The 24587-nt window shown below is 42.7% G+C and overlaps 2 protein-coding genes and 2 long non-coding RNA genes across 4 annotated transcripts; all 4 read left to right on the forward strand.

The window, feature by feature from the left end:
- The first annotated feature begins 6199 nt into the window (after positions 1–6199).
- Positions 6200–7693, forward strand: LOC136471500 (transcription factor bHLH162-like). Its single transcript, XM_066469229.1, has 3 exons — positions 6200–6434; positions 6643–7014; positions 7219–7693. The coding sequence occupies exons 1-3, from the start codon at positions 6264–6266 to the stop codon at positions 7285–7287; spliced, it is 612 nt and encodes a 203-aa protein (XP_066325326.1). The 5' UTR covers positions 6200–6263; the 3' UTR covers positions 7288–7693.
- Positions 7694–11802: 4109 nt separating this feature from the next.
- Positions 11803–12824, forward strand: LOC136471501 (uncharacterized). The gene is made up of 2 exons (XR_010762052.1): positions 11803–12293; positions 12428–12824. It is a non-coding gene; the product is annotated as an uncharacterized lncRNA (long non-coding RNA).
- A 2805-nt stretch (positions 12825–15629) lies between these two features.
- Positions 15630–16849, forward strand: LOC136471502 (uncharacterized). Its single transcript, XR_010762053.1, has 3 exons — positions 15630–15913; positions 16050–16102; positions 16553–16849. It is a non-coding gene; the product is annotated as an uncharacterized lncRNA (long non-coding RNA).
- A 3667-nt stretch (positions 16850–20516) lies between these two features.
- Positions 20517–21814, forward strand: LOC136471503 (protodermal factor 1-like). The gene is made up of 3 exons (XM_066469232.1): positions 20517–20719; positions 21025–21196; positions 21287–21814. Exons 1-3 carry the CDS (start codon positions 20602–20604, stop codon positions 21606–21608), a joined length of 612 nt encoding a protein of 203 aa, XP_066325329.1. The 5' UTR covers positions 20517–20601; the 3' UTR covers positions 21609–21814.
- Positions 21815–24587: the final 2773 nt, after the last annotated feature.

Here is a 24587-nt window from a genome sequence, read left to right on the forward strand (position 1 = left end):
TCCTGATAGTTGCTCAAATCATTGCGTCGACACTTCGTAGCTTCATTCCTGAGCGGAACCGGGAGCTAGGGTTTCCTGTAGCAAAGATAGGTAGGGTTTGTAGAAAAAATAGATAGGGTTTTTAGCAAGCCAAGGAGAGGAGGAGCAAGAGAGAGAGCGGCTTCACCTGGAGCTCTCGAGCCTGAAGCCGTCGCGTGAGGTTTGGTCGTGCCGGTGCGCCGCCAGCAGCCTCTGCGCCTGGACCCAGCCCGCGCCAGCGGCCTCCACGTCGGGCGCCAGGGGGGCGCTCGCCCCACACTGCGCCGGGGTCCGCCCCGCCCGCACCTGCCGCCAGCGCGGGGCCCGCCCTAGCTTGCGCAGCTCCGTGGGCATCCTCGGCCTGCGGCCTTGAGAGAGACAGCGTCGAGATCAAGAGAGGAAGGGTGAATAGAGGAGTGGGGAAGGGGAGGAAGGATGAATAGAGGAGCAGGGAAGGGGAGGCGGGGGCGCGACTGCGGCGGCGTGGTGCGGGAGGAGCGGCGGAAGACGGGGAAGGAGAGGCGTCGAGGTCAGGGAGGGAGCCGGTGCGGGGAAAAGCGTGGGAAGAAGAGGAAGCAGAAGCCTAGATATATATCTGTTTCAATGGATCCAGATCGATCAGAAACCTAAAGCTGGCGGATTCTGAAGAAGCTACCCCAAATCATAGGGAGGTGAATAAAAGCAGCATGGAGCAGGTAGAAGCTAGGAACAGTAGAATCCGATTGAGCAGATCTGGTCCATCGAACCCGAGATCCAACGGTAGGTTTTTTTTGGGTGACGTGGACGGTGGTTCCTTCGAGAAACCACCGCGGGCTTGTATAGGTAAACACCATGGCAATATCCGAGGTTGTTTGAAAATTTTAAATTTCAAAATATGAGAACTTAAAATAACAATTTTTTTTACTCTAAACAATTTTGTATAAAAAACTTATCTGGGTAAAGGGCTACAATTTTGCTATTAAGTCTGTCTCTATCCGAGTTCATATGAAAATGTTACGAATTATTTTTGGATGCAACTATTTCTAGAGGCGGGCATCTTGAGATGTACTCCCTCCGTTCCAAATTATAAGCCACTTTGACTTTTTTGGTACATTTATTTTGCTACGCATCTAGATATAATAATATGTTTAGATACATAGCAAAATGGATGAACTAAAAAAGTCAAAGCGACTTATAGTTTAGAACGGAGGGAGTATTAATCAACTTCTAGAGACAGATGTTTAGAATGGCCGCCTATATTAATAGAGACCCTCTGAAAATCAATTTACAGAGATAGGCGTTCTAAGGCAACCACTTCTATAAAATCAATAATTAACAGAGACGGTCGTCTTAGTACACCTGTCTCCGTAAATGATTTTCGGAGGCGTGTCTTTGCTTGGAGGCCACATAGCATTTACAGAGGCAGTCACTAGATGTGCCCGCCTCTGTTAATGAGAGAGGATGTCTTCTAAAATTAATTTTGTGGTTATGAAGACAACATAAACATATGCAATGTCTTAGTCTTTGGTTATCCTATACCGACCAGCTGTGTTTGGCAAATGTTTTTTTGGTTTATTACTTATTGTGTTGTATGTAGTCGCCTTACACCTCATGATTCTAGTAGAGGCACAGGAGGTGAGAAAAATTATGTTTGTTTGCTCTATCAGCTTGTGCAAACCTGTACTTCCTAATACGATCGAATTTGGCATGCGAGCTAATGTTACATTGTGCCTGTTTTAACCATTGTGCAAGTCTAAGTCTTTATAAGCGTTTTGGTAGGGAACCAAACATAGTTGTTCGGCTGATGGTTTCTGAAGCTGATAAGTAGGCTGATGCTGATTTATTGTGAGAGAAAAATACTATACCATGGTTGATAAGTTCAAGCGAACAGGGCGATAGACAAATTGTACTACTAAGTCTAGATATGGGTTAATGCAGGTAAACAAGCAAAACCCTTGTAGTTTTGTACTCCCTCCCGTCCAAATTGTGGGAAATTCTAGTTTTTCTGGATACATCGTTTTAAATATATATCTCGACATAATGTGTAACTAGTTGCATAAAAAAAAATTTACCTAGTAGAAAAGATAAAATAACATAATTATGGGTGCTAACACGAGCCAATGGTTTCGCCACAGAAATAAAATAAACATTAAGCATATATTGGTCGGTCAAAGAACAGTTCCAAAATAAAGAAAAAGAATCGTTCAGCCGATATCGTGGCAACTAGCCCTGGTCTTCTTTTCGTCAGAAACTGAGATTGGCTGGTTACGTCACGGCCTTTGCATCACCTGGGGAATAAGAATTCCATCATCATCAGACGTTGACACGAATGAGTGCCCGATGGACACGACAAGCATCTCCAATCACACGTGGCGAATTATTCCTGCGGCGACCAAGCCAGCCGCAACGATCGGATGCCGTGCCGACCAACACAGCAGAGAACGTCTGCACGGTGACCGCATCCGCGCCGTCCGATAGTGATCCGACGGCTGCCGCTGTTCGCTCGGCACTGTCGCCGTCGTCTCAGGCCGCAGTAAAGCGCGGTCAAGATATTCGGTTTCCATTATTCCCACCACACCACAGCAGCCCGTGACTCCGTGAGCACTGAGCAGAGGCATCAGGCCCGGCCAGCTATAGCTGGCCCAGTCGCGCGGTCAGCGGTCGCCCGTGTAATATAATCCATCTATATGCATGATGGGGGCTCGGTCTCATCGTCGTCAATCTCGTCTGGTCTGTCATGCATGGAGACCGCACCATCTCCATGGCGCCACTCAGGAAACGCACTGCATTTCCATGGCAACTTCCAGAGCCGCACACTCACACATATATACTGGGTGCGGCTTATCTGCAGCCATCTTTCTGCGTTTGCTTTTTAACTTCACTAATGACTACTAAAAAATGATGATTTTTGACCATCCTTTTTTACTTTCAGAGATAGGCCAAAATTTGTACGTATCATAAAAAAAACCCAACGATTTTGAGAACGCCTCGTTAAAAATCTATTCGTAGAAGAAGGTTGACTCTAAAAATATTCTGATTTACGAAGACAGATCCGACTCTGTAATAAGATCAGATGGAAAATTATAGAAATCATAACTATCTCTTGATCGCCTCGCCTCCCCTCTTTAATTCACCACCAACGCCCACCTTTGCATTTCTCTCAGTCACACCGCTATTGTCTATCTCCATGGTGGCATGTCACCACTCAGCATAGCATCGGCAACTAGATTGTACTCCCCACGTCCTCAGCTGCCCCAACCGACCAACACCTAGTGGATCTGCAGAGGTTGTGAGTCACTTAGATCTATCCCGCCATTTAAGTGATTGTGAACTCTCGACTGTGTGCCAGTGGCCAGTAGATCGCATGCGTTGTCGTCCGCCCGCCCGTCCCTTCCTCAACTCCTCTACACACGATGTACGTGGATCCCCGTTGAGATTTTCACAGCCGCATCGTTTCGGTCCATGTGAGAGCGTGGCTGGTGGCCGGTGTATCTCTCCAATATGCGTCAGTGGATGTGGATCTCGCCTGCACGCCCTTGGATCCATTAAGTAGGACCCATATGGTAAGATTTAGCTCCCTCCCTCTCTCTCCTTCTTCGTTCTCTCCTCTCTCTCTCTCTCTCTCTCTCTCTCACACTCACTCTCAAAGTACTCCTAGTTCATATCCGTAGAGCGTAGATGCAAGACACATCTTCGGCTTATTCGATGTGGCAAACTAGGGCCACCTCGATGTTGCTGAGGGCCCAGTAGACTAAGAGAAAGAGGATGATGGTTCCTGGAGTTGATGTGCCAGGGAGGATGTAGGGCCAACACATTGGGGAGAGGAATAGGGATTTCTTGGTAGCTAGGGCTGACACGTGGATGCGACAATGGAGGAAGAGGATGAGCTGTAGTGCCGAGCGAACACTAAACCAACTTGCCTTTTTAGAGATGGTTGTAGATGTTTTGTAGAGGTGGCTGGACTAAGCTTAGATTGCTAGAAATAAGATTTTTACGGACGGGTGGCAACATAGCAACCGCTTCTAGAAATCGTTTTCCAGGATTCATAAAATCGGACAAAATAGAAAAAGTTAATCTAGGAAGCCCCCCACTAGACAACCACAGGCCCTGACCACTGCACTCCACCCAAAGTCACATGTGACTAAAGGGCACAATATTCCCCTCATATTCACTTTACCCAATTTTGAAATGAGTATTCGGGGCCCTAAAGGAATTCCAATGAAAAAGGTTTTGACTGCAAAGTTGTAGATATCGTCAAGTACTACAACTTTGGTTTTCGTCGTTTCTCCATCCGGGGTTGTTTGAAAATTTTGAATTTCAAATTTAAGAAATTCAAACATAATTTTCCTAGGATAAATGATTTCAAATGAAAAGGTTGTCAACTACAAGTTGTATAACTCTTTGAAATTTACAACTTGGGCTTTTGTCATTTCTCCATCTGAGATCGTTTGAAAAATTTTAATTTCAACATGTGAGGACTTCAAACTAAATTTTGGACCATAGATTATTTTAAATGAAAGCTATCAACTGCGATGTTTTATACCTTTTTGATATATGTATAACTTTGGTTTTGGTCATTTCTCCATCCGAGGTCGTTTGAAAATTTTGAATTTCAAAATATGAGAACTCCAAACAGAATTTGCTAGATCCAAATGATTTCAATTGAAAAAGTTGTCAACTACTTCCTCTATTCCAAATTATAAGTCGCTTTGGCTTTTCTAACAGATTCATAAGTTTAACTATGTATCTAGATGCATAGTGAATGGAGGAAGTACAAAGTTGATATCTCGACGATACATACAACTTAAAGTTTATCTTCATCCGACTCCATTTGAAAAAGTTTTGAATTTTTCTGTATTGCATCTATTTTTAGAGATGGCTCCAACCGTCTCTAGAAATCCATTTGCAGAGACGGCTGGATCTAAACCACCTCTAAAAATAGGGTCATTTGTAGAGATGGCTGAAAATACCACCTCTATACAAATTCATTTCTAGAGGTGGCTTATTTCAGAAACAATTTTTAGAGGAGATTGTAGATTGAGGCGTCTTTATTCAAAAAAGAAGGCGTCTTTACAAATGGTTTTGTAGCAGTTGAAGAAAAGGATTGCCAACCTCATTTTTAATGATTAATAGAAACGGCCATCTTAGCACACTGCCTTTGCTCATTTTTTTTCTACATATAATTGTGTGCTAGCTCTATATTTGCATTATGCCCGTTTGTGTTAATCTTCTTTTCGGTCATGTTTAAATCTTTTGGTTTCAATTGCGCACTAGGATCCTTGGTTGTAATAGCTAGTGTGTCCTGTGTATAGATTTGTACTATTCAATATAAATCCATATGAGTTGTTACATGCTGATAGTAAAGGCTTAAAAAGTTTTAATTTAGGACAAACCTAGGTGGACTGATATTGTGATCAAAGCAAGTGCAATTTTGTGACATGCACATTAATTAATCGATGTAACTTAATTTATTTTCTATGTCTACTACTAGTTAAATGCACAAGCATATACTATATGAACTCTACCAACATTCTATGAGCCACAGAGACATTACACCCTCACCTTTATAAACAAGTTCGAGATTTATATCGAGGATCAGTCAAAGTTAGGATTTATGTTGATTATTTATAGACAAAAGTGAATAATTTTTATGCAAATTAAAGGATTGGTATTTTAGATTATCATCTATAATGGCTAACATGAGTAATTTAGAATGCATACTCATCAGGGTCGCTTTTTATAATTGCAGAGGGGGTATTTTTTTTAGAAAATGAAGAAATAGATCTAATATATAATGACTATTATTATTGGAAGCTACCAACAAATATTTCTGATTTTTAAAGAAATTTTTATAATGCTATTCGTACAGTACTCATTGCTGAACCATTTCCTAGGAAAATTACTTTTCAATCGTTCAGTCTATATATGTAGTCCGCTTAATTAAGTTCAAACTTCAAAGGACTCCGCAGAGACTTTTAAAAACAAAGCAAATAAAAGGACGATCGGTGTTCACTATTCATTAGTATATTTTAATTAGAAGAAAGGGGGAGATAAAGTGCTAAATTCTCATGGAATACAATTGACCACTGCAAGCTAGTCTAGTCTACTACTACAACAGTACAAGAAAACCCGACCCGTACGTTAGCAGCCCATATATATATCATCGAGCGCGCACGAGGAACACAACGAACAAGCCGGAGACAGGACGCGCCGCCGCCGCTACAAGAGAAGCACGCTGACTGATCGGCATTAACCGGACGGCTGCCATGGAGATGCCGCCGCCTCCTCCTCCTCCTTTTGGCGGCCCCGCCGCCCCCGGTGGAGGCAAGCCTGACAGGAAGACGGTGGAGCGCAACCGCCGGAATCAGATGAACGCCCTCTATTCCCGCCTCGACACACTCGTCCGTGCCGGCAGCTCGCCGTCGTCTGCAGCCGCAGTTAGTGCTCATTCATCATCCTACATATATATCATCACCCATGCATGCATCTTTACGTACCAGTAGTTAATTAATAATTATATATTCGAATGAAATTCATGAAAGAAATGAGATCTCTTGCTCAAAAAAAGAAATGAAATCTCATGCATGATGGTATATGATCGTCGTACCTGATCGATGGATGTGTGTGCCTTTGTGTCGATATCAGGCGGTGCAGCGTAGGCCACCGGCGATGACTCGGCCGGACAGGCTGGAGGAAGCGGCGGCCTACATCAGGCAGACGACGGAGAGAGTGGAGAGGCTCAAGGAGAGGAAGCGGGAGCTGATGACGTCCGCAAGGGCTCCGTCGTCCCAGGGCTCCGGCTCCGGCTCCGGCTCCTCCTCTGCCGCTGGGGCCGCGGAGGTGGAGGTGCAGCACCTCGGGTCCGGCCTGCACGCCATCCTCGTCACCGGCGAGCCACCGAGCGAGGGGGCGTCGTTCCACCGCGCGGTGCGCGCCGTGGAGGAGGCCGGTGGCGAGGTTCAGAACGCCCACTTCTCTGTTGTCGGCGCTAGGGCCATCTACACCATCCACACGCTGGTAAGTCGTCCTCGATCATCGTCAATTAAATTTTTACGCATATGCATGCAGTTAACTCATTGAATCGAAACGTTATATTGCATTGTTCTTTCAATCTACGCATAGGCATGATTTCTTGTTTGATTTTGCAAACTTTCTTTCGAGCAAATGATTTTTGCTTCATGATGAATCGCTTATCCAGTATGATATGACCTTACATTGCAGGTCGCAGATCAGGGTGGCATTGAGAGGGTGGTACAGAGGTTAAAGGCAGTACTGCGTGGAGACGCATGATCTTATGCGACAAATAATAACAAATTTGGGCTAATGCATGCTTGGTCAACAGTAAAGTATTTAGGGCATTTCCTACTAACTTTGTGTGAATGGCAGATGCAAAGCTGGGGAACTGCTTCAGTGGTGGCGCGTTGGCTAACTGCCAGTCAACGCGCGCTGTCTTGGAGCAAATGCATAAACCTGCTCTCTGCTGCTGGGTGCTTGAGGCAGATAAAATAATAATATTGCTACTCCAAATGCCTTTTGATCTTTGACTTTGACAAGGTAAAAGATCGTTTTTTTCTTAATTCTTATGGATTACTGCCTTCATCAGCTTACGATCACGCTGGAGAGTGTAAACGTGTAACACGTGAGGCAGTGAAAATTGTGCGACATTTACAGAGATCTTTAAATATTTATTTGTGTATACATGATGCAATGGTGAATGAATATCTGATCATCATACCTTATGTCACGGTTGTACACTACTACAAAACCACCTGTACCAGTGTGTAACACTTTATAGATGTTGATGAAAATGTTTGCTCTGACGATTCCCAGAGAACTGATACAGGTTTGTGAAACCAAACTAAATACGTAACTAATTTGTTGGAAACTGCGCAGAAGCAACACAAGATTGTTAGGCCCACGGAAATAAGTTGACCACGTGGTAAATAGTTGTCCTTTGATTTAACGAAGTCTCGAGCTTGTTCGTTTGTTGGTTTTAGCCAGGGCTTATCAGCCAGTTAACAGTTTTTCTCTCACAACAAAGCAGCACCAGTCGGGCTTATCAGCCCAGAAACACCGACCAGCGAACAGGCTAGATATTTGAACCAACCTGCAATATTTCGTTCACCTTATTAACTCTACTTGATGGGCGTGCAAAACCATACACTGCCACGAAATAGAATATCTTGGCGGCCAATATTTTCCTTCAGGAGCAAAATTGAAACTCAAGAATACATCATTATTACCTTTGGGCCGGGGTTGTGGAAGCCTTCATGGAAATGCATTTCCTTAGTGCTAACCCAAACCTCCAAAGTATTTCCACCTTTTCTTGAGTGCTAGAACAAACTGCCAAGGTAATTTAATATTTCCTTGAGTGTTATTACAAACCGCCAAAGTAATTCCTTATTTCCTTGAATATTATTACAAACCGAAAAGGTAATACATATTTCCTTGGATGAAATTGGAAACCGCCAAGGAAGTGCTAGTTTCCTTATATGCAAATCCTCAAGTAATTTGCTGCAGCCACAAAGAAAAAAAGTTCATTTTATAATTATTCCTCTTAACCACTAATATAATGGACTTTTGTAGGCTTGTTAGTTAGACATTATATTTTATACAAATGCTCCATTAACATGTTTGTCGAATGAAATACGGGTTTTTCTCGGTACATTAATCCAACAAAAGATACATTTTGAGTTGTTATGCATTAGAGAATGCGTATTAGCACTTAGTTTGAGATGTCTACACTACTAGAAATGCGATTTTCCTTATCAGCGAAAAAACAAACAGAAAAATTACCGCACCGACAGAAAAATATTTTTCTGATGGCGTACCGTCAGAAACCTACCGATCAAGACAAAGTTTATATCAAATTTGTAGAGTTCGAGGAGATCTACATCTTTGTGTTTGATGGCCTTTTCATTTGAAATTATTTAGAGTCCAAAAATTATATTTTAAGTTATCATAGTTTTGAAATTCATTTTTTTTTTAATTTTTTCAAATGACCCCCCCCCCCCCCTCTCCTGTGTGTGTCCTTGGTGGTAGGTAGAAATACCATAGGGTCATCAGCCCTCAAGAAAATATATACCCTTAGTAGTTGTCATATTTCCTTGACGTTATGAAAAACATGACTTCGTCTTTGTTTCCTTGGCGTCTAAACTCCTAAGAAAATCATTTGTGGCGGCTGCCTCCAAGGTAATTGAATTTTCCTTGCTCTCTAATCTTAGAGGTCCTTCCTTGAGGGTTGCTCGATAGAATAATTTCTTTGACGGTTTTCATGGCTTTCTTGATGTTTTTTGGCCCTCAAGAATATTATGTTTTCTAGTAGTGATAACTTGGTACAAACAGAACTCCAAATGTCATGTCATTAACTACTCAAATTAATTTCAAGTGCTCTATATATTTTTTTAATCTATATCAAGTCAATTAAAAAGTGTAAAGAGCTGAGTGAAGTTACACAAATATTTAATAAGTCTACGAAATCCAATCGGCATGAACATACATAGAAAGTTTACACGCAAGCTAGGTTTTGATATAAGTGAAACACTAGTACAATATTGATTTTAGGGGAGACAACTTATTTATTTACAGAAATGGTCTAAAATTGTCCATGTCTCCTAAAATATCCAGTCAACTTTAGAGGTGTGCACTCTATTTACAGAGACAGTCTAAAATCAATCGTCTCTATAAACCTATTTGTAGAGGCAGGCCACTTAATAGGACCCTCTTTAGGATTGGAGCCTATTTTCATAGGCAAGCCCCTTAAGAGGCCCAAAAAATAGGCCTGAAAGCCCAGCAGACCAAGGGCCAACCTCACATACATAAACACAACACTAGGGTTTGCGTTGTCATTCTCTCACCCTCTCTTCTCTCTCTTCATCGCTCTCTCTCACTCTCACCCCTCTTGACTATCTTCTCTCAACACTGAGGGCGCGACGGCGCGCGCGGTGGTCTGGACGATGAAAATATGATATGCATCAACATGAAATGCAACATACATTAATGTTGAATGTATTCATTCTATGCATTTGTGCTGGTTTCTTATATGCTTTTTCTTGCAAAAAAAAAGTTCCAAAACATATTTATGTATCAATTATAATGTTTTTTTTGGAATTTTCTTTATTTTTTTAAATATATTTTCTCATTTCCTAGACCTAAATCTACTTTTCTAGAGTATCTAGAGATATTTTCATAGGTTCTAAATATATTGTTGGACTTGTCGTATTCCTATCTATCACTAGATTTTTTTATGAAAATTTTTAAAGCTTAGAGATATTTTTTATGGGTTCAAAATCTTATCAAGTACTTACTCTTTTATAACTAAAAAAAAGGATAAAACTGACTTCAAAACCACACCAAACTAGGGCAAGAAGTACTTTGTCTGGTTCTAAAAATTAGGATATAGAATATTTAGTTTTGGGTAAAATTGGACTACGACGGTAGTTCTTCGGTACCTTGAGTGGACGGCCCCAATTATAGTTCCATGTTCTGACTTCAGAGTTGTTTCCTTTCTTATATACTGCCATCGTTCTAAATTATAAGATGTTTTGGCTTGTCTATATTTATAATTTTCTATGCACTTAGGGCAGGTACATTGCTACACGTCAGCTATCTCGTACGTCGTCTCATGCAGTGCCACGTATAATTTTTGGTGATGCGGAGGAAAGAGAGAGGGGAGAGAGAAGGAGGTCGTTGTTTCGCGAAACAATCACCTCATGAGCTAAAATTTAGGACAATGAGACAACTATTCTACCATTGTATGAGTTGTTGTTGCCATGCAACTCACAACTTTATTTTTATTCTATGCATAAATTAAGGAATTATGAGCTACCATGAGACAACTTAAAAAACAATCATTGTATATGTTGTCTATTAAGTCGTATTAAAATTACATGGGAGACCACCTACGAGACAAGACCCTTAGATGTACACTATGTCTAGATATATAACCCTAAAATCAAACGTATCTTAAAAAAACTAACACGTCTTGTAATTTGAAACGGAGAGAGTAAGTTACTCTGCAAAGCGGTGAATTGATAACTATGCTATTACATGGACCCAAATATCTGACGAGACCAGTCTGGCCCAAACGCTCTTGAGCTTGGTTTTTTCCACGAGCGAGTTTCTGGGCCTAGGCTTGACTTGTGGGTTGGTAACACACGTGCCATATTAGGGTACGGCCGGTACCTGGAACCGGCATGCGGACTACTACGCCTGCCTGTTTCTTTCTGACCTCTCTTGTCTCTTATATATGCATGCACAGACTGCATAGAGTTGCCTTTGCCTGTACGTACGTAGTAGTCAACTTGAACTGCAAATGTGCATTGATCAACCACTCTAGGGGAACGGGTTACGTTTCCTTGAGGATCGGAGGACATACATGCTAGCTAAATTCGCGCGTTGCTTCAAAAGTTTCAAGGTGCAAGACTATGACGACAGCACGCTACTGAGTACTAAGCACGAAGCTGCTCGATCAGTACAGTGTACTTGTCATCGAAAGGGTGTGCTAGCCAGCGTTTTGTTGACTCCCAACTCTCAATTTTTCTCCTCGCACGTATTTAAAAGCCAAAAAGATGGCCAGCTCCTCCGAACGAACCAGTGGCCACGTCACCCAAAATGTGCCCTTCCGTTGGATCTCGATCTGTGTGGCCACGATTTGCTGAATCAGCTTCCAGCGAAATCAGCTTATTGCATGAATCTTGTTTACTTTCTGCTCCTCCTCTGTAGACATCTGCTCCTCCTCTGTAGAAATTTTTTGAATCTAGCTTCCGCTCCACATTTTACTGCCCAGATATTTACATCGGCACCTCGGCTTCTGCCCGATCCGGCCTCACCAACCTTCTCTTCCGCACGTCTTCCTACTCTTCGATCCCTCTCTCCCGACGCCGTCGGTGCCACGCCTCGAGCGGCCCGACCACGTCGGTCGCCGGCCCTCGGCGCCGCGGTGCCCAGCCTCCTCCTCCTCCACGCTCCTCTCCCTCCCGAGACCCGACGCGAGCAAGGCGGCCGTGTTCTCCTCGCCGGCGTTGTGCCGTCCACGACGCCACTCCCCTCGTCAGCTCCGCGACCGCGTTCTCCTCGTCGGTGTCGTGCGGTCCGCGACGCTAGCCGAGATTGTGTTGCCGCTTCCGCCGTTCCCCTTCGTTCCCCTTTTTGGCTGACGTGCTACGCCCTTTGCCGGAGTCGTCGGGTCCCAGAAGGACGGCCGGCTCAGTTGCGGCCACAACCCTAATAGTAATTCCGCCGTCCTTCCCCTCACCCTTTCTTCTTGGTTCGTCGCCAGGTTCAGTTCTTCTCAGGTTAGGTCTCCCATTTTCCCTTCCGGTTTACTCCTCATTCATTTCCTTGTTCTAGATCTGGATGATTTCTTCTTCCAATTAGCGATTAGTTCGCTCATTCGAATTCTTGTTTTGTTGATGGTGATGTGCTACAGGTGGCCCTAGGTGCTTGTGGTGGAAGTCGTGAGGGGCCGCGCGCGCGCTGTCCTGCTCTGCGTTTCTCACTCCGGCCAGAATCGGAACAGCGGTTCAATGGTTGAACGAGCTGCCCTGCATCTCTGACTCCTTTTCTTATTGTTTTCCTATCCCGTTCCTGAGCTATGTGCCGTGCCTGGAGGAGCTGCATGCTCTTTCTTTTTCCTTTTTACGTTTGTGTTCTTCCTGATTGATCTTGTATATTCTATCAGAGTTTGGGTTTTTCGATGTGCTCCTTCAAATTGATTTTTTGCCGCATTTGGGTACTGTTCTCGTAGTCATGAATAGTTCAGATTGGTTCCTATGTTTCTTTATACTTGATTCGTCAAAATAATTCATTGTACATTTTTAATTACATATTAGATTGATCTGTTGGCTCATCAGTGTTGCTTCATTGTGAACTGCACCAAGGCATTGCAAAATGCTATATCATGGTCCCTGCCCTTCTCCCAAACCAATAGGTGCAGGTGCAGGTGCTAGGTGATATGTCACAGGCATCAGGTCAAATATTATTGTTTCTTATCCACGCCATCATGCTCCATATATATGCCCTTTACCTAGACACAGATTCATATGCATGGATATAATTCTAAAATCATAGATTTGGTGGTTCATACAGTTTATTTTTCTGCATTGCTATATGCATGGATATAATTCTAAAATTATAGATTTGGTGGTTCATACAGTTTATTTTTCTGCATTGCTATTTGCTCATATGTGATTATTACAGATATGGTCTGTTGATGGTTTAGCGATTGTTTGACCATGTTCCTTTTGTTATTTTTTTACAGGGTTCAGGTTTGCGGACACAAATAGTTCCAACAGCCTTGTCTTTTCAACAGATTCTCGTTTCAGAGCATTAGCGCCAGGCTTGTATTTTGCCTTCACTTTTTTTTCTCTCTTCCTACATAATATATTTGTGCTGTATGAATGAAACACCTAGGAGCTTATTAGCTTGACACATGCATAGATTTGGATGACAGGCCCAGAACCAAGAGTCCAAAGGAGTAGGTACGTCGCCAACTCACCATTGAGCCTAAACGTTTGTTTTATTGCTTGCAACTGCCCTCGTTATTTGTCTAAAACAATAGCCAAAGAACTATAAATATAGCACCAAAAGATAGCTGGACGACATTTTGTGTACACCGGCTTAGAGATCAGCTACCGTGTATAGCTTTTTCACTATAAAATACTTATCCCAATTAAATCTTAAGAATGTTTTGTTTTCTGATAGTAGGTACCTTAGTTTTCTTTGACATTTTCATATCACCTCATCGAGTGCTTGGTACAACAAAGAGGAATAGAGCGACCTCAAAGTACACTAGAATTAAAATTACAGTGTGGTTCTCTTTGTCAGATTCGTATCCTTTATGTCGTAGGATTGTAAAATTCACCTCTCCCTACTCTATATGCACAGTGGTAAACCATGTGTTTCATCATCAAAGATACCCAGTTTAGTACACCTTATAACATTCAAGCTACAGTTCGTTTAACATATGAGTTGTGCTTTCGGCTCACTTAACACCATCCAAACCGAGTTGCATGGTTCTGGTGCAATGGTTTTTACTCAACATTTAGGCTACACTTCCTTTGGAAATGTTGGAAGCAAAAATTAGTACCATGTACAGGCCTTATAATGATATATGATATGCATGGATCTGTTGGAGAGCTTGTGCGTAGGTGCGTACCAATCAGTTCTTTTGAGGAAACATATAAGTTGATGACTTTCTTGTACTTTTGTCCAATCTGTAATTTTCTATGTATATGGCCAGATACTCCTACAACATGATCAGGTGGTGATCTACAATATCTGATGATTACATCATAAATTATGTTTAACTTTTACAGCAATGATCTCGGGAGATCTTTCCTTCTTGTGTTTTTCTTTTTCTAGAATTGAGCCTATTTTCGGTGAGTTCCGTTCTTAATGTTTGACTGATTTGGTGTGTTCAAGTTTTATTAGAGTCAAATTGGGTTTGAACCCATTCCTGGTGAATTTTGGACAGCCTCCGTTTGTACACTGCATACTATTGTGCTTTTGAAACAATGGTTTTCACATACACAGCAATAGCAAAAGCAGCACTCTTCTAATTTTCAGAGCCGTGACTCCTTCCCAGCAACAGTTACCTACTCATTGTCCTTATCTAATTTTCCCACCTTTTATTGGTTTGTTTTTTTTGGTGAATTTGAGAGTTGTTTAGTCAGCAGGCTTATGTACTGTTCCGAAACTTATTGAGAAGCAAAAGTTGCCAGGCTGTTTTGGTTTCTCAGTCTAGCTGCAATGCAGCGTGTGCTGTTCCTCCGACCGCCAGATAGCTGCTGACTGAGTTTGGACAACAAGTTCAATCCGCTGAACCTGGTAGCTGCATCTCCTTTCAGTGTTTTAGTCATCGGGAGTAGTAGGATTTCGGTGGCTGCAATCTACCAGGAAAACATCAGTTGTAGCTAGGCCAATATTATCTATGCACTCCATAGCTTGTGTAACAAATTTATACTATTCTGGAATTCCGAATACAGGTATCTTATATTTGCATTTGCTTTTTTCAGTTCCTAATTCCCATGACTCTAGACAAAGGAAGTTATCAGTCATGGTTGATCCTATCCGTTTTACCTTGAATCGTTGCATCCATTGTAAAATGCTTATCTACTTTTACCTGTTTAAAACTGAAAGCTGAGTGCTGATCAGGTACTTCTTTGCATCCATCTAGAATCCACTGTTCTCTATTTTCATACATAAAAATAAATGTATTGTCTTCTATCTCCTGCTTGTTTCAAAGTTCTGCTATACACATATTAGAGGTTCATACTATGATAGTATAAGTCTTGAATTTCCATCGGTAGTTCTACATTTGCCTACCACATTAACAAGCAATTTATCCATTGCAAGCTTGGGATCAAAAGAACAAAATCAATGATGCTTTGTACATTCATTAAAATATTGTGTTTCTTGTGCTTACTCACACTTAAATTTGAAGCTCCCTCTTCATGACACTGCTTAACTGCTAATGTCGATTTATTGTACAGAGTATTGCTTCATCTGGTTGATCTGCTATTTTTTTATAATGCCTCTTCTGAGAAGATTACATTTTAAGTTTACATAAGCTAGCCTTGTATCTTGCTTCCAGTAATTTGTTAACATGGCGGTACACTCTATTTTTTCAGAGAAACAAGAGGCAGTGAGGAAGCTGATGGAGACCTCAGGTATCTATGAATCTTTTTTCTAGATCTCTGAATGTCTTCCCTCCTAATGCTACAGCTGTCATATCCTCCATTGATTATTATATGCCTTTAATACGTTGGGGCTAAAGAGAATTCAGGGTGTAGTTTTTTTAGAGCAAGGTGGTGCTGGAGGTTTTGTCGGTATCAAATTGAAAAATCCTGAAATGAAACGTGTGTGTGCTTCTATGGAATAATTGCATTATGGTTCTACCTCTGCTTTCTATTAGGTAACTAAAGGTACCTGTACAGATAAAAAGCGGTATGCATTTCCATCAATTTTGTACCATTAAATGGTGCATTAACAACTGTGTTCCCTGGACTAAATATAGTGGCCTGATCCTATCCATGGCTGCTGATATGCAGGTTCTTTCCCTTATCAGGATCTCGGGTTGATGATATTTGTAGCTCATTCTAAGGTATCCTGTTTCTTTGATGTTAGGTTCTCATAGTACATGCTCATTTCTTTTTATTAATCTTACATATAGCGCCATGATCCTTTTCATGGACAAGTGCTCTGCCAATTTGAGTTTTTCAATGGTTCTTCCACAAACATACCATGTCACAACTCTTTGACTGCCTCATCCAATAAGAGATTGAGAAATGTATCATGATCCGTGTTAGGATTCGATTCCTATATTTTTTTAGATTCAACGCTTTTCCTTGTGTTCTATTTTTTAGATTTAAGAGGAATATATATCAACTGAGTTTAGGATAATAGGTGCATTTAACTATGCCCAGCTTTACCCACTGTTAACATGATTTCACCATGATATGATATTTTATTACAATCCAGGTTTACCGTACACACATTATTCTTCAATTTAGTTTGCAAACAAATAATAGGAGTCCTATTTTTTGCATTTCAGTATTGGCAGCCATTCATCAATAATTTAACGTACCCACTGATCACAGCTTGCTAAGAGAACTTCCTATTTACATCAGCACCATCATGCATCGCCTATCACCAGACCTTCACCAGCACCACCACACATCAGCAGCGCTACTACCACCGAAGACAACTATTTGTGTACACCGGCTTAGAGATCAGCTACCATGTATAGCTTTTCCACAATAAAATACTTATCCCTGTAATATATTTCAATAGACCTGTATAACCTCTGAACGTTCTACCGCGCGAGCGCGCGGAATCGCGCGCCAATCGACTAGTAGGCATTAAACGCCAAGAGCTAGTTTGAATTAAATCATTCTCCACAGGGATTGAAGAGATTGTCGGTGCCAAGCTTGCGGACAAGAGAAGGGGCGTCGATTGAGGGGGAGAGGACTAGGACTCTAGGAGGCATGCGCTAGCGAAGGGAGGCCTGCCGATGGGGTGCTAGGGGAGCCGCGCCAATGAGAGGAGAGAGGAGACAAAGCACGGCGGACAGGATAGGGCCGTGGGAGGCACGCCGATGGAGAGGGGGGGGGGAGATGCGCTTGCAGGGAGTGGGGGTGGCAACATAATCTGAGACCTGGCATTGACAAAGTCAGGAGACGAGGGAACACGCCGAGTAAAAAGAGAAAACAAAGAAAAGTATCAAAATATATCCTCTCCGCTGACAAATGAGTCCCACGTGCAAGGAGAGTTATTGGAGATAGAGTTTTCACCCTATTGCAGGATGGCTCCCTCAAACCTTGAAAAGGCACTTGAGGTTCTCTAATATCTTTTCTTAGGCAAAATCGTCAGCAAAGTACTGTCCTTCTACTAGATACGTTCGATTTTCATTCCCCGTCTTTCATGAGAAGCTCCATGACTGAAAGGGTGAAGGTAATAAAAAGCCTCATAACTCAAAATGTCAAGTGAAATTTAACTCAATGGCAGCATTGTTCAGACAAAACTATTTTCCCAGCATTTCATCAACAAAAACAAGGTGATTGAAATAGTAAAGATATGAACAATCATAACCCTTCAATACGATGTCGGATGAAGATAATTTTTATATATAAATTGTAGACCTTGATGAGATCTATAACTTTATAGTTTTATTTTTTTTTTCTTTTGAGGACAGTAAGATGCTCGAAAAAATAATATAAAATTTCAGCACCATACTAATCGTCTACTAGTGCTTGCCGCATTAGAGCACTAATATATTATTTATATGGAGTTAAATAAAAATACTTTTTATACCAAAGTCGTAGCTCTTAACGAGATCTACAACCTTGTAGTTTTGAGTTTTTTCATTTGAGGACGTTAAGATGCTCAAAAAATAATATAAAATTTCGGCGCCTCCCGAAAATAGAAAACCGCTTTTGAAACCAGCCGAGGACCAAATTTGTCCGATTTTGATAGTTGGAGGATGTTTCTTAACCGGTTTCATAGTTGAAGGTTGAAAATCGAACTTCGGCGTGAGTTGAGGGTTGAAAAGTGTACTTATCCCTTTAATCTATCCTGGCCCAACTACAAACGCTGTTTGGTTGCCTAGATCAACACACGCTAATTCGCTGAAGGCATTTTTCAGCTAGCATAGGGCGCGCGTCGCACGATCGGAGCCCCTCATGCGAAACATGGATTGTTTTCATATCCAGCGAGCCAGGCCTAGCAGTCGCTTTTGCACCCTCTTGGCCAGATCTGACCCCTAGTCCGGCCAACCAATCAAACGATTTTTGCATCCGTAGAGCCTGGACTGACCGGATGCAACAAACCAATCACGCTCTAATGAACTGGATGCTAGATAAACTAAAATCGCCAAAAGGAAAGTACGCGGAAAAGAATCTATACAAATGCTTGAGGCTTCATTCTGCTCAAAGGGGCTTGAGCCAGAGTATGCCGTAGAAAGGAATTAGGAAAGCATTACATTTCCTAGTTTCCATTTGTTTGCACGACGCACATTGCTCTAAATTTTATTTGTAATCTGAAATAGGTTTTCCGAATTTGGATACAAGTGTTGTGCACCATGCATAGATCCAAATCCAAAACTTCTTTTTCCTTTGCACCGAAATCCAAATACCCATCACTATTTGTCGGAGTTCTTGGACGACTTGCACTACATGCCTCCTTTGAATGCCACAGCTACCAAAATGGGCTCATAATAACCAACAGGACTACAAGACCCACCTACCACCGACAAACTACACCCCATCCGTTGGATCACCAACATGAACTTCAGCTGAAATAAGCTGCCCTTCAGGCGTTCACCGCTTCACCCCACTCACCGAAGGAACTGCACCGTTCAAAACTGGCGGCCACAGAGCAGCAGCAGCTAACTCCCGTCTGTCCCCGTCCCTGTAAACTCTGTGTCAGGCTCCGGCAGATCCACGAGAGATCACATGGCATCTCAATCCCTTTCTCAGGGCCAATCCAATCACCTTTCACGCAAGTACAGCTGCTGCTGGACTCGCTGCGTCCTTGTGCTTGGGCACCGTTTGGAGGATGAAATTTTTGGCGAAATATTACTGTAATATTTTCGTTGTTATTTGATAAATAGTGTCCAATTATAGTCTAATTAGACTTAAAAGATTCGTCTCGTGGATTTCGTCTAAACTGTGTAATTAGTTTTATTTTTTATTTATATTTAATACTTCATACATGCGTCCAAAGATTCGATGTGACGGAGAATCTTGAAAAATTTGGCGTCTTGAGGTGCAACTAAGGGCCAGTTTGGTTGCCGAAATTTTTGACAAAACGACACTGTAGCGTTTTCGTTGTTATTTGGTAATTAGTGTCCAATCATAGTTTAATTAGGCTTAAAAAATTCGTCTCGTTGATTTCGTCTAAACTGTGTAATTAGTTTTATTTTTTATTTATATTTAATGCTTCATGCATACGTCCAAAAATTCGATATGATGGAGAATCTTGAAAAATTTGGCATTTTGGGAGGGAACTAAATAGGGCCTAAACAGGGCCCAACCCTCCCTGATTGCAAGGCAATCTGGTGTCAAATCAATTTGACTTCTCATCCAGTTGTGCTTTCATCTGCAACTACTGCAAATGTTTCTGAAGTTCTCACGTAAACAGGAGCAGGAGCTTGCAAATTGTTCCCATGTATACTGGCGGTCATTTCTGAGTTCTGCATATGAGTAGGTGGATGAATGCGGCAGCAGTGCACTGCTAAAGCATATACGCACTAAAAGCTAGGCAGATGCAATCAGAATAATGAACAGAAACGCAGAGGACTAGACACCACTATTCTGACAGAGTATATATATTTGACCATGCAGCAATAAAACTGCAGTGAAAGTCGGTTCGAAACAAATTACCAGGTGCACCTCTGAAGGTACTAGACTAGAGACAAAATCTGTCCAAATCTTGTGCATTCCAGTTGGACCACAAAAAAACTTCAGCTGCTCCACAGTATCAGAAGAAACTCAAGTTGGATGAGATCTCTCATGTTTCAGTTTCAGCTGGACCAGGGAAGCACACTCGTGTTTCCATTAATAAGTTTGATAGATTCAGTATTCTAATTAAGAGATAAGATCATCGGATCCAGCTCGAGGTATAGTATAGGTAAGTCAATAAGTGCACCAGAGTAGGTGGCAGGCGCCGATTCCAATTAAATCTTCAGGATTGCAAGGAAGAGTTCACACGCTGTCCAAAGAATCCTTTCCAAGATCCAGAGAAGCTGATCTAAGCTACCACAACTTTAGTTTCCTTTCAATTTTTTGGCACAAGATTTTGAAGAAAAATATTTGTGTTAAAAATACTCACAATGTAAGGGACTCATTGTGCAAGCCGAGAGCGATGCCTCGACAAGCTGGACAAACCAAGATCATTAAATGGTGGCCAACCACCTAAGCAGTGTGATGAACATGTACAGAACTTTGCGTGCATTAGCATAATTGTAACTGTACAACACCCCTCACTCATGTGTATATATATGAGCCCGAAAGGAGCTGAGTTCAACAACACAAGCATCTCAAGCTTCTCGGCCAGTTCAGCCACATATTCAGTTTTGTCTGTAGACGATTTTTTGAGAGCAAGATGAGCAGCAGCAGGGTTCTTCTTGTCAGTGCTGTCCTGGTGGGGCTCGTCACCCTGAGCTCATGCAGGAGCCTGGGAGAGTTGTCTGAGCAGAAGACCTACTCTTCTGCTCCCAGCTGTAATAATTTGCTCCCACTCTACTCCTTTTGTCCAACATACATTTATCTGATCAGCTTTCTTAGCAGTAGTACAACCTTTTCAATACTGTGAAATGCTGTATTGTACATACTTCACGCCTCCTGGATGCCAATATTTTAGCTAACGCAGCATACAACACCTGCTAGATAATGCAATTACACAAAAGATTAGTCTCTCAAATATAAACAGCATGCTTTCTGAACATCAGAGTTATGCAAAGCGAAACAGGTAGCAAATTCATGCATCCCTTGAAATAACAGTTGCTGAACTATATCTTATTACCAGATGGTGGCTCCCCAACTCCTACGTATGGGTCAGGAGGAGGCCACGAGCCAACGCCAACACCATCATACGGCTCAACACCAACACCATCTTACGGCACAACACCAAGCACCCCAAGTACACCTGCTTATGGGGTCCCTGAAATTCCGAAGCATGGATTTGTTGGATCCTGCGAGTAAGATCCCACATTACATGTTAACTATCAAATATCACAAAGCAATTAAGCAAATATTCTCAAACTGACGTTTTGGTATTGAAACTGCAGCTACTGGAAGAGCCACCCAGACATGATCGTTGCAGTTGTTGGATCCCTTGGCAACATTGGCAAGACTTTTGGTGCTGCCTGCAGCTTGATCGTGGGCAAGAAGCTTGAGAATCTGCATGATGCACTCTCAAACACCAGAACTGATGGTGTTGGTGCCCTGCTACGTGAGGGAGCAGCTGCTTACCTCAACTCCATTGTCAACAAGAAGTTTCCTTTCACCACACAGCAGGTGAAGGATTGCATTGTTGTGGCTGTGACCTCTGATGGTGCTGCTTCTGCCCAGGCTGGGATCTTCAAGAAGGCAAATGAATACCACTACTAGGACATGGATATCTCCTGCCTAGACTATTTCTCTCAATTGATACTACCCGTCATTTCTTCCCCTTGATGAATTTTCCTGTGTTTTTTTTATCTGTCATGTAATATCGCCTTAAGATATGTTGATGAATGTCTTGTATTTTGTTGGATTGTCATGTAATATCATGTCTAATATATATTGATCAAATATTTGTAGTTTCTTTGGTTCTTCATGCAACACTTATAAGGTATGCTGGATATATAGTTGTAAACATTTTTGCTGTATTTCATTATTAGTTGTAATGGATAGTTGTAAAGAACTCAGGACAGATCAGCATAGCAGGGAAAGCAAGCTTGAACTTTGAACAAAAAAAAAACAGTCCTCCAGTATTTCATTAGATGTTCATGACTGCTAACTCTTTTGCTGTCTATAAATCGATAAAGAAATACTAGTTACAATTTTCACCGTCTTAAACTCCATACAGAAAGGCCTTAAATATCTCACTGAAAAAAAGGGTTAGCACTAATGACAGGTTTCGTCTAGTGGATCATGGTGGATGATGAAGTAACTATACTCACATTTCTCCAATGACATAGGAGTTCTGTTGTATGGGTCCAATCTTTGTCTATCTTTAAAACAAAGATACGCAGATCTCCTGTGAGCTAGTTTTTTTTTTTTAAAAAAAAATCTCCTGTGTTCGAGAAAAAAGAGTAACTTACAAACATTGAGAGTCTCCATTTTGAAACAAAGGATGATCATGCAATTATTAAAAAGGCCTGAAACACGTTAGCTAATAAAAGTTGAGAAAAATTGCACTGTGGGTGCTTATACTTGTCCATGGTGCATGAGGACTAACTATTCAACATCTCAAGTCACATGGGGATGATTCAGTTCAAAGTTGCTTTATCACAAATGGCACATATAAATTTCGCTAACTGACTTAATGCACATTTTGCAGATTAATGTAATGATTGATAGTTAGCATTTAGCAAAGAAATAACTGAACGCTCTTATAGGACAAACCAACAATTAATTATATATAAGCCTGTCCGAAATCTAGGGAAGCTCTAAGGTACCATATCATCAGTTTCTTTTTCTGCAAAATATTTGTAGAAAAGGATTTGGATTAAAATACTCAGTGTAAGCTCTTTATTGTGCTAGTTGAGAGAGCAATCAGATCACCACCCCAGCAAGATGAACAAACCAAGATCAATTAATGACGGCCAACCACTAACAGTGTTGTCTGTGCAGAAAGTGACCAACTAGTAAATATTTATAGTTTTGCTGTACGTTGTGATCGGAGGTGGCCTAGCACTCAATGACACATGATTTATACTGGTTCAGGCAACGTGCCCTACGTCCAGTCGGGGTCGGTCGGTGACTTTATTCCTGAGCCCAGGTGCTCGAAGTCTGTAGTGGGGGTACAAACGAGAAGGAGGAAGAAGAGGGTGTACAAAAGGTTCGGTTGACTCTGACCGGAAGGGTCGCGGTCGGAACTGGGTGGCCCTGCGGTTGGGAGTGTTGGTGTCTATCTAGTAAGTCTGAGCTTGAAGAAGTCGACCCCCCTGGTTGGAGGGAGCGCATCCCCTTTTATAGATGAAGGGGATGGCTTTTTACAGGTGAGATGGAGAGAGTACAGATATTTCTAAGCCTTGCTGCCTACGGTGACAAAAACTGGATAATGGTTGACGCTCTCCAATACTGTCGATGTTGCTGTAGGATGTCAGATGTGCACGAGGGTCGAGCTATCTTCTTCAGGAAGGATGGATGCCGGTACCTGCAAAATACTTTTTAATGCCTAGTGGCATGCGACGGGCCGCGCTATGTTCACCCGGTATGGCGAATCCTGGAGCCCATACCGCGATCGATGTCCAGAGACACGCGGAGGGTTTGCCATATGGGAGGTTCTAGCGGACCCTACAATACTTTGTGTCAGGGTGGCTGCAGAGCACTGTTTCGTGCAGGGTATGGTCTCTGGTACAGTGGTTTTGACTTATGAGCCATGCCTTGCCTTTCTCCGCACGTCTTCTGGTCCCTTCCGGACGGGGCCCCCGGTCGGATGGCTCCAGTCGGCCCTTAGTGCGCCGGTCGGAGAAGAGCGGTGAGCAGGCTTCTTGCGAGCCCCGATCACGGGGTCGGAGTAGGAAGCAGTGTTTTGGGCCAGGCCTTCTGATTGGAGAGACCGTTTGGAGACGGCTGGTGCCTAAAGCGAGTGCTCCGGTCGGAGAGGTGGGCCGAAGAAGCTGACGAGCGGGCACCTGTTCTTAAGGTAGACCTTCCGGTCGACGACCGGACTACCCTTCTGGCCTGCTGTGACTACCCTTCTGGCCTGCTGTGTTTTAGTTTTTTGGGTCGGCCCATGAAATATACGTTGTTTTCCTGGGCCGAGCCCGGGCGTGGAAGTCGGTCCTCGAGGGACCCCAGGTTTATGAACCCGACAGGAGCCCCCGAGCCCCCGGGCGATTTGAGCCGAATCGTTCGAGGGATTTTTGTCTTGTTGGCGGGTGCGCGCGAGCGCACCCGTGGGTGTAGCCCCCGAGCCCCCGGGTGGTTCGGGTAGAACCGGCTAGGGGGTTCTTTGTGTTGTGTCTGTGGGTGCGCGTGTTTTGAGTTTTAAGACGTGATTTTGTATAACCATGGCGTCGTTGTGCAGCCGAGGTGTTTTTAATTGCGGGGATTGGATTGAGACAGAACTTATTGATCTCGGTGTCGGTGCGCGCCAGGGATCGGGCGAGGAAGTCTAGTTTTGGATGTAACAGAGTTCGATCTTTGGCGTCGGTGCGCGTCGTGGGATCGGGTAAGGTGGAGTCACGAGTAGACCCAGGCGTCGGTGCTCGCCGTGGATCGAGAGAGTTAGTTTTAGTTAGTGAAGTCGTCTGAAGCTGTTACGCGAGTTTAGGAGTCGCGGTCCCAGGAGCCATAGCTGGATGTCGCCGATCCTGTCGGCGTGAGTTTAGGAGTCACGGTCCCAAGAGCCGTAGCCAGATGTCCCCTATCCCGTCG

Source organism: Miscanthus floridulus, chromosome 8, assembly GCF_019320115.1.
Source record: "Miscanthus floridulus cultivar M001 chromosome 8, ASM1932011v1, whole genome shotgun sequence".
Classification (NCBI taxonomy): Eukaryota; Viridiplantae; Streptophyta; class Magnoliopsida; order Poales; family Poaceae; genus Miscanthus; species Miscanthus floridulus.